This window comes from Candida margitis (assembly GCF_024628925.1).
Source record: "Candida margitis strain CBS 14175 chromosome Unknown scaffold117, whole genome shotgun sequence".
Taxonomy (NCBI): domain Eukaryota; kingdom Fungi; phylum Ascomycota; class Pichiomycetes; order Serinales; family Debaryomycetaceae; genus Lodderomyces; species Lodderomyces margitis.
In genome coordinates, this window is record NW_026261764.1 from 1 (window position 1) to 9,992 (window position 9,992).

The 9,992-nt window shown below is 36.5% G+C and overlaps 6 protein-coding genes across 6 annotated transcripts; 2 read left to right on the forward strand and 4 right to left on the reverse strand. All coding sequences in view use genetic code 12, as the record gives it.

Annotated features, from left to right (window-relative positions):
- Positions 1 to 555, reverse strand: CANMA_001236 (GNP1; the record flags this gene model as incomplete). Its single annotated transcript, XM_051813184.1, has 1 exon — positions 1 to 555. A coding segment is annotated over one exon (555 nt), but the record flags the coding sequence as incomplete, so codon positions are not given.
- A 3,017-nt stretch (positions 556 to 3,572) lies between these two features.
- Positions 3,573 to 4,322, forward strand: CANMA_001237 (ubiquinone biosynthesis protein; the record flags this gene model as incomplete). The annotated part of the gene is made up of 1 exon (XM_051813185.1): positions 3,573 to 4,322. The coding sequence occupies one exon, from the start codon at positions 3,573 to 3,575 to the stop codon at positions 4,320 to 4,322; it is 750 nt and encodes a 249-aa protein (XP_051673140.1).
- A 110-nt stretch (positions 4,323 to 4,432) lies between these two features.
- YKE2 (tubulin-binding prefolding complex subunit) lies at positions 4,433 to 4,780 on the reverse strand (the record flags this gene model as incomplete). The annotated part of the gene is made up of 1 exon (XM_051813186.1): positions 4,433 to 4,780. The coding sequence occupies one exon, from the start codon at positions 4,778 to 4,780 to the stop codon at positions 4,433 to 4,435; it is 348 nt and encodes a 115-aa protein (XP_051673141.1).
- Positions 4,781 to 5,167: 387 nt separating this feature from the next.
- Positions 5,168 to 6,079, reverse strand: CANMA_001239 (uncharacterized protein; the record flags this gene model as incomplete). The annotated part of the gene is made up of 1 exon (XM_051813188.1): positions 5,168 to 6,079. The coding sequence occupies one exon, from the start codon at positions 6,077 to 6,079 to the stop codon at positions 5,168 to 5,170; it is 912 nt and encodes a 303-aa protein (XP_051673142.1).
- A 372-nt stretch (positions 6,080 to 6,451) lies between these two features.
- On the reverse strand, positions 6,452 to 7,033 carry CANMA_001240 (uncharacterized protein; the record flags this gene model as incomplete). Its single annotated transcript, XM_051813189.1, has 1 exon — positions 6,452 to 7,033. The coding sequence occupies one exon, from the start codon at positions 7,031 to 7,033 to the stop codon at positions 6,452 to 6,454; it is 582 nt and encodes a 193-aa protein (XP_051673143.1).
- Positions 7,034 to 9,665: 2,632 nt separating this feature from the next.
- Positions 9,666 to 9,921, forward strand: CANMA_001241 (HIP1; the record flags this gene model as incomplete). Its single annotated transcript, XM_051813190.1, has 1 exon — positions 9,666 to 9,921. A coding segment is annotated over one exon (256 nt), but the record flags the coding sequence as incomplete, so codon positions are not given.
- Between the last annotated feature and the right edge of the window lie 71 nt (positions 9,922 to 9,992).

The following is a 9,992-nucleotide window of genomic DNA, read 5'->3' on the forward strand; positions in this document are numbered from 1 at the left end:
ATCGGGATTCACAGATAAGGTCCAAAACTTGATCGTCATTGCCGCCGTCACCAACTCCAATGATATAACACAACACCATTGGAAAGCATAACCCCAACCTAAAGAAAATCCTAGTGAGTCATCGATAAATTTGGAATAGTAGGATTGGAACCCACCAGGTAAACCAGGGTAGGCAATCGATAATTCTGACACTGATGAAATCGTCGGCACAAGCATAACCAACCCCGTTATAGCATAAGCAATCAAGACACCAGCAGGACCAGCCATACGCAATTTATCACCAGCTGCCACTAATAGCCCCGTACCCAACCCCGTCGACAATGACATTAATCGTAATTCGTTTTTGGAAATGGCCTTTTTTCGATCGTCACCTTGGTTGGCTGTGGGTGGAGCTCGTTGAAATCCATCAATGAAGGAATCCCAGTGTCCTTTAAAGCCCTGTGTGTGATTGTGTTGTGGAGAGATGGTTCCTGAGGCCGAGGAATAGGTGTCGTCTGCTTTGTCGAAGTCTTCTAATTGTACCACATGAGGTTTTGAAAATGACATTTTTGGCATCGCTTTGTTTGTTGTGTGAAGAACTTTTATATGATAGTATAGTGATTATAGTTGTTTTGTAGTAGCTTTTGTAAATACAGTTTGTATTTTTACAGTTTTAAGTTTATGACTCTGGTATATTTCTCGATAATCTTGTACTAGTATATATTGGCATAACAAAGATTCTCTCTTCAGAATCTATATCTAGTTGAATATGTATGGTAATGCAAAGCTATGAAAAAAGACCCTTAAAGGAACAAAAGAAAGTGTAAAGTAAAGTAATGTAAAAGAAAATAAATAAGAAAGAAATAACGTTTTATTTGCAATATTTTGAATTAAGAATACTTTTGAGGGACTATATATAACGTTAGAAGAAAAAGAGTCCTTTGTTGAAAAAGTCCGATGTGATTTACAAAAACTAAAAGAAAAATTTGAAAGTGCGGGGGGACTAAGAAAGGGATGGCACAGCGGAGGAACTGATCTGCATGTAAAGAAACGACAAAAGAGAAAATGAGGTAAGCCAACTCACTACTATTGTTATATAAATGTGATTATCATTAATCTCAATACATAATTGGTTTCAGCTTTTTTTTTTTTTATTTAATCAATCAAGAAAAATAAATCTTTTTGTTTGTTTTTAGGGCATTTCCCATTGTTTTCATTGCTACTGTGGAATGCAAAGTACATCCTCTTAAAGTTTTAAAGGGTATTACAAAGCGAATAAATAATGATATCATATATGCACCCACAAAACTTTGCATCTTATGGTCATCTCCGAAACACGGTCTCACCAGTATACCAGCTATATAGAAGTTGCTTTAAAAAATTAATTTACTATTGTAGAGTATATATGGTTGGATGTCTATTTACTTGCTCTATCATCAATCCACCACAACTGCTTCTGTTCGGCTTTGGACAACACTCTTTCTTCATTGCTTTTATTTGCGCTACAGTGGCTTATATTATTTTTTTTTCTTTTATTTCTTTTTCTTGTTTAGAGATATTATTTTGACACAAAGTTTAGAACTCTATTTTCTTTAAACCATTTGAGAAGAGCAAAATGTTGAGATATTATTTAATGCATTGGTGATTGAGCACGACCTAAGCTATGGTGTAGTTCTTATTTGCCCAAAGATCAAAATAGAGAATTTGGATATCTTGCCAATCCAGAGAGAAGAGAAGGAGAGAAAGTGGGAGGAGGAGGCAGGAAACAATGGATTTACACCTCGCCTCAGGTATGCATTTGTCGCGTGATTAACATAATTGCCAGGACTAAACTATTTTTAGTCATCTACTGCATTCTTCTTTTCTCTTGCTTTCACTTGTAGTTGTGGTCATTATTGAAGGTTTGACTTTCTAGTTGAACTTCTTTGCCCCACTTGACTGCTTAGACATATAAACGTATATATATATATATAAAGTGTTGGGGTTTAATGTCCGAGGATCATAACAGAAAACAATAGAGAAATTAATGATTTTTTTAAGTTTAGATAGACACAGAAACGTTTCTTTAAAACAATTTATTTTCTTTTGTCTTGTTCTTGTTTGTGTAACCTCTCTAACAATTGCCGTTTGAAAAAGAAAATAAAAAAAAAGGTGAGCAGAGTATTCTATTCACTGAGTATTCTATTCGCTGAGTTTTCAGAGCAACTTCGTCTTGATTTATTCTCTTACCAAGGCGAGAGCCTTAGTTACAAAGTGTGATTTTCTAGTCACTACTTTGATGCAAGAGATCTACTTCTAGTAGTCAAATAGTCTCGTCAAGATAGAAGAATGTAAATAAAACTGGAGCATGGACTTTCCTGCACTTTTCGCTAAGTGCCAGGTCGATTCGGCCCGGTAAACGTATCATCTCCTGTACTCATGCATTTGATTCGTCTCCTATGACGAGAGTTTTCACCACGTATATGCATGTTTTGTTTGTTTGTGTGTCTTACCACTCAATTTGTTCAATCAATTCTCTCACTTTTGTTTTTTTTTATTGTTCGCAAGGCATTTTAAAAAGGTTAGTGTTTAGCGATCACGGCGAATATTCACTTTTTTAAACAAAGTCCGCGTTTTTTTCTCTTACATGTTACATACATATGGAAAAAAAAAGCCGCTAACTAAAAAGTGTTCACTAAACATGTAGATGTTAAATACACTCTAAAGCATTCACAAGTATAGCTTTTAAACGCATTTGTTTCATCTGCATGTTTACATCATGTATCTGCTCCTTGTTCCGCTTGGTTAAATTCGTAAATACCGCTGTATAGAGCTATAATGTTGGGTGGGGAAGAGGAATTGTATTGTGATTCACGAGTAATTAGTTCCACTTAAGAGCAACTAAATGGCACTCACGTAAGTAGCTTCAACTTCGACAGATTCACCTTTTTCTTGATTGGTTGCTATTATTGTCTCTTCATTACGTCGTTTGTGGCTTGTGGCTAATCACATATACAGCCCGATACAATGTTTTCTCTGGATAAATTTAACCATGAATCACTCTTTAGCAAATCCTTTCTCATATCTGCTGAACTTATTTGATTTTAGTTTTGTTTAGTCTATTGCGTGCAAAGAAAACAATTTTGGATTACACAGTTAAGGGCCAAAAAGTCAGAACAAAGGTTGGAAAACCCCACAATATTCCCCAGTTTCAGCTTAATTCTCAATAACCGGAGACCTAATGTAAGTTTTAGTACAACGGTTTATCAACTTTTGGTAAAGGTCTAAGGAAGTTTCGTAGGATACAATCCTTGTGAAACACTTGGCGAAATACAACTACCCGGTAGCTGACTCTGATAAAGTTTCCAAAATTAAAATAGAGCTAGAAGCAAGATACAATCACTGGGTCTTGAAAGATAAAGTAAAAGGGAATGGAATTACCTTCCATTTTATCTACTTTCTTGCGACCAAAAGTATTTCCTGACAACCAATGTCGTGAAACCAATTAGTGCGACTTATCCCAAGAGAAAAGAAAAAAAACATGCCACTACGAATAGAATCTTTTCATCATATCCACACAGCGAGGCCAAATCTATCCGCCCCCGCACGCCACCATGTTCAAGACCCTTAGACCATCACGACTCCCTCGTTTCAACCTCAGACTTTACCACTCCGCCGATCACATAGGCACCAACGCCATCATCAATAACAATCTCATCGAATCGAAAATCTTGACTCGGGCCATTGACTACATTCCTCAATATGGGTTCCATCCTAAAACCATCACCAGATCAATTCACGACTTACAGTACCCTGATTCATTAATTCTGGTACTAACTACATCACCCAGTGGATATTCGCTTCCTATGCAATTGATGATTCATTGGTTGAAATTGAAAAGACAAGAATTGGAAACATTTGCCAATACAACCACCGGAACAAATAGTGAATTATCCGAGGGAGATAAGTTGAAACAATTGATCAAGTATAGATTACTGTTGAATAAACCAATTTTGGGCCAACTAAGTCAAGGTTTAAGTCAGTTAGTAGTGCCTTACAATTTATCAGCTTCAATTGAAGAATTGCTCAACTTAGGTGACGATTTAGCATTTTATGCCGGCGACACATCAAATGATTTTGCATGGTACCTGAAACGTATAGGACTCTGTTCAATTTACGTCAAAAGTGAATTATTTATGTTGAATGATGAATCATCCGATTTTACATTGACAAAACTGTTTGTTGATGAGCGTGTTAATGAATTTGAGAAATTGGGCCAGGGTTACAATGATTTAGAACAATGGGTTGATTTTAATGCTATTAGTTTGATCAATTTGATTAAATCTCAATTAGCTAGAGGGTAGGAGATATCTTTACATGTATATTCTAATTTATTGTGTGTGCGTATCACATATCCCAAAACTAAGCTCTAATAAGTAGCTATAAACAATAGCACCCATTTGCTCCTTCTAGTCTAACTTTGTTGGGTTCTAAGCGCAATTATCTCACCACGAATCTTCTCCATCTCGCCTTCCTCAACTTCAATCTTGGTTTCAACTCGTTTAATCTCCCCTGTAATAAACTCAATCCGCTTATTAACATTCATTGACGCCTCAGCATAATCTTGGGGTAATAATACGGGCCCCGTAAGTTTATATATCTTGTCGGATTCAGACAAGTTGGTAAATTCTTGTTCAACGATTTTATTTTCTTGATACTGCGTTTCCAATGTTGATCGTGATGCTATTAAGTCGTTTAGTGATGATTGGTGGTTGGAAAATTGTAATGAAAGTGTTTCTAGCTTCTTGTTTAAATCAGACATCTTTAATGTATGTGTGTGTATATATCTGCTGTGTAAAGAGACTTTCTGTAAGGTTTTTCATGGTGATTTTTTTTTTTTCTTTTTGATTTTGCAATCGACCCAATTGTCAATTACGCTATTTATTTAAACGAGATCAGAGGAATACTATCCTACGGATGTATTGACGTAGCTACTTGCTCTAATATACGTACCCTTAAAGACTGCAATGGTGGAAGCACTTGAATATTTCGAATTAAAAACCCACCCTTGTGCAATACTTCTGCCTCTTCTCCGCCCTAGGGTAGCTTTTTCAACTTACACAACCTTATTATATCCCAAAACTTGCCATGCACTATCTCACGGTGAAGCCTATATTCATGAAATCCAAACCATAGCTTTAATCCGCTATCATATTTCTGAAGTTGGAAATATATCATTATCATCATTTTCATCAACAACAATTTCAGTAACACGTACCTTGTACCGTCTATTATTAAAATCGCCTCCATATTCATGCATCTCTCTATAATCATCGTCGTCGTCATCGTCGTCGTCATCATCTTCATCTTCATCTTCATCTTCATCTTCATCATATATATGATTGCTATCATGTTTCACATCATTAGATACAAATTCTTCATTAGCATCATGCATTTCCTCATCTTCATCCTCATCTACTTCTTCTTCTTCATCATCATCAACAATGGCCTGATCCGAGCCTACAGAACGATCAAATTGTGGCCGCGGGGCATGATAACTAGTATGTCTCCTTTCATAATCACCATCACGGCATTTTCTACCAACTCCAGTACTGCTACTACTCCTTTGAGAAAAGCTCGCTCTATACTTTTTAGCATTAGCTTGTGACCGTACTTGTTGATACGGGGTGGCAAATAAATCTTGATTAAATATAAACCCTTGACATTCACGTAATGAGATTATAGAATAATTCGAGGCAAATCCACCGGAATAAAACGCGTTTCCCGATTCATAAACATTAAAGTTCTCATCTTGAATCATGGAAGGTGATAAAAATGAGTTTCGCCTAAACCAGGGAGATGAAGTATTAGCAAATGACGAATTTCTTCGTTTGATAATTGTCGGTTCTGGCCGTGGAGAGACTGTGGCGTTGGCATTAGTGTGAGCAGTTTGAGACTTTGGTGATGTTGGAGATTTGGCCCTTAACATTTTATTTGTTGTTGTTGCTGGTGACGTTGCCATTTGTTTGTGTGAAGAAACTGTGGTGGTTGTAAGTGCAGTTGCAGATGAAGTCGATTTGCGTCTGATTTTAGTAGTTGAAGAGTACAGAAAACCACTCATAGAGGCCGGGGCTATATATGTATTTGGATAATACGCGTTTAATTTGTGTGTGTGAGTATTAGTTGATGGTATACTTGTGTAGCTTTTAGCTGGTGGTGGAGGTACAGACTACTGTCGTGTTCAAAGTGTGTGACTGATTTTGCTGTTTCCTAATAATTTTTGTGTACACAGTATGAAAGCATATGTCTTGTGCTATTGTTGAGTCTTATCGCCATTGTCTCGGTCAAAATGAAATGGTTATGCGCTACCATCAGTTGAAACGAAACAACCGGGTAGATTACTACACTTGGCCCTTTGCTAAAGCCCCTTCTACAGTATCAAGCTGGTTTCCAAAATCGTAAACATCGTTATTAAATAAGATACATATTTTATTTAAACTTCAACACCTTGTTGAGCATTTGTTAAATAGTTCCGTCCCCTTTCTTTCAACTTCATCATGACAAAGTTTAAGCCTTGTCTTGTATTTTGTATATTCTTGGTAAACCTCCTATGACTCCATTCTTCAACTTTCAGTTTCAACCCAAACAAATTAGAAGAAAACTTCACTTTTGAATCAACGATAGTGCCACCTAATCCATCATGACTGCCCGCTTGCATGCTCTCTTTTTCACTGTGATATTTCAAATATTCCTCTACCCGTATAAACTTTCGATGATCGATATTACTCGTGTATGAAATCAAAGTATTCGTCCTGGGATTTATTATTGATTTTTCAATTATCCACGAATTCAAATTAGCAACACCAAGGAACGGCTTGATAAATTTAGGCAATTTGCCAGTCTTGACTATAACCCGAGTAGTACATAGCTGACCCTGCTTATCGATATATGATTCCAATGTGTCCACCGATAATACATGTTTGGAATACGGGTTGGGGTATCGATTTATAAATGCTAAACTAGCAGTTTCAAAATCAAAATCATATCGATGCTTGTTTTCAAAATATAAGACCATTGCTTTGAAGAGTTGGAAAGTGTGGTCGACTATTGACGTGGTAGTTTAGCTGGTAATAGGTGCGGACTGTGGCTATTAGTCTCAGAAAATAATTGGCTCTAAAGGACAACCAAATAGGTAAAGTTTTCGAAGAATGAGGGGAGACAATGATATTTCGTGAAATTTTTTTTAATTTTTTTTTTTAATTTTTTATTTTCTTCTTTTTTCCGGTAATGTTCCCCTTTCGCACCGAACTTTTGCTAAATGGAGTTAGGAGATTAGTCGGGACTGTGAAGGAGTTCTGATATCCATCCACTAAAGTTGTTGTGGTGTTGATTGAGTTCTCTTCCAAGAATTAACATCGTTGCATGTAAACCGGTAAAACTTGTCTTATTTTAGCTCAACTATGGTAACGAATCAGGTGATCGATAATTATTATTACCGTCTAAAAGCAAATGTTACACGTGACCTTCCTCGGTTACTAATGTGTATACCAAAAAGAGACGTAACTCTTGTATACCCAACTAGGTTTCAACAGTAAAGCAATCATAAAAGATTTATGAGTTTAAAAGTGATAGCTTTTCAAAGTAAATTGGATTACATCTCAGAAATAGGACTACGACACCTTCCCCAAAGCAAAGTGTAGCTCTTGTATGATAATGTAAAATGATGTACCGAGCTATGAACTAGGTTTCAAAAGACCTGACTATATTACCTAAAAAATGAAGCAAGGAGGAAACCAAACTCCGTTGTGTATAACTATTCTAGGCGTCGCAGTAGTAGTGATATATTTGGATCGTGCATACAACAGAATTGAGAGAAATGTGTGAAATTGAAGTTAAGACTTTGCATTGAAATTATGAATACGCATGTATCATTCGATATTGAATGAAGCAAAAAGGAAATTTGCTAGTGTATTAACAAGGGATATACAAGGAAATCCATAATGTTCCTGAGTCGTTCAAAATATGTACCTTAGATTAATATGCTCCTGGTTATGCTCTCTATTAAGATCATATATATATATATATATATGGGCTTGTGTCACCATTCACATCCCTAATTAATACTCGTGTTTCGGAAAAACTATTCTAAATCCACTTCCTAAATTACAACCCTAAGAAGAGCTAAGTTAGGAAGTGTATTTGTCAGGGTGGAAATGTGGAACGAAACAAAGTTTAGATCTAAAGGAAATTAAAACCTTTAAAACCAGGTCAAAAAACAAGAAAACTGAGAAAGTGACATTCGCTCTAATTTTAAAGAGTTGTTGGTTCCAACTAAACTTTGTGTAAATGGGGACTATACATCTAGGATTAAAGGATAAATCCCGGGCATAGAATCCAGCAAGTATTAAACGGCCAAAAGTTCAAGCCAAACCCAATTTTGCAGCTCAAAGTAGTTGGCCCCACATTACAAACAAATCTTTTAGCCAAGTTTGGTAGGTAATGAGAGAATATCAAATAAAATTTTTGAATTATCAATAACACAAGCATGTTCTCGGAGCCGATTCAATTCAACGCAAAACACACCTTACAAGAAACTTCGTAGCCCTAGTAGACAGAAACTTTAAAAAATCGACATAACTAAATCACAAATGAGCAAAAGTTAGAGCAGTTTAACTTTTTGGAGGCAAAGTTGTTGAGCTATATCCTTCTCATCTGTTGGAGGCAGAACAGTACAAATAGAATTTTGATATGAGAGCAAATATGGATCCGTCTCTCTTCCCTAAAACAGAATTGAAGATCCTATTAGACTTTAGATAAAGGGAGGTTGGGTTCCGGAAAGATGCGAAATAGTAACAAACGCTCACCCGTTTATCTCCACACTATAATATTTAAACCTAAATCAAGCTTTTAGGATTTGCCCTCACTTTTTGCCCCACTTCACTACTACTATCTACTCGATCTCTTCAGATATTAGAGAGGTTTGTGTCATTTTCGGTCTTTTTTATATTGTGTCACAAAACTGTTCCCATTAGCTGAAATATACAGCTTTGTAAAAGGAACATGATTAGACCCATCTTCAAATGCAAATTAAGCCAAGGTATCATAAGGTTGCTAAATTGAACCAGTATACCTTGGCATACACTTCTTGGACATAAATTAAAACCAAGCAGTTAATGCGTTCCACTATTCGTAAGTCCATTTTCTCCTACTGTATTCGCAAAGTTTAATTCGAAAGAGTAATAAGACTTCTTTTCAGATTTAAGTGAACACCAACATATGATCTTTGACTTTCTGTTTTATTAGCTAATAACCAGCCCCACATTCCCTTTGATCGTGTATTTTAGGCATATTCTATTCGATATTAACTATATATACTGCTTCTTATCATCTCTCCATCTTCTCCCTTCTGGACGTTTTATATCGTACCTTTGTTACACAATTATCACTTCAACCTCAATAAACACAAACAGCAATAGCAGAATATAAACCAAATCCGGAATGTCATTTTCCAAACCACAAATAGTGAAATTAGAGAACCAGGAGAAGTTTGAGGATGACTTATACTCGTCCGCATCAGGAACCACATCCCAAACCCACAGACTTCGTGGATATTGGGACACATTCCTCAATGGCTTTGAAAGGGCCCACCAACAAATGTGGTTGGGGCCGATTTTAAAAAAGCCATTTCCAAAAACGAATTACGATTAATGTCCTTAACCACTGGTTTAGGTACCGGTTTATTGGTGGCTTCTGGTGATAAATTGCGTATGGCTGGTCCTGCTGGTGTCTTGATTGCTTATGCTATAACGGGGTTAGCTATGCTTGCACCAACAATTTGTTCCGTCTCGGAATTATCGATTGCCTACCCTGGTTTACCTGGTGGATTCCAATCCTACTATTCCAAATTTATCGATGACTCAATAGGATTTTCTTTAGGTTGGAGTTATGCTTTCCAGTGGTGCTGTATCATTTCATTGGAGTTGGTGACGGCGGCAATGACGATCAAGTTTTGGACCTTATCTGTGAATCCCGAT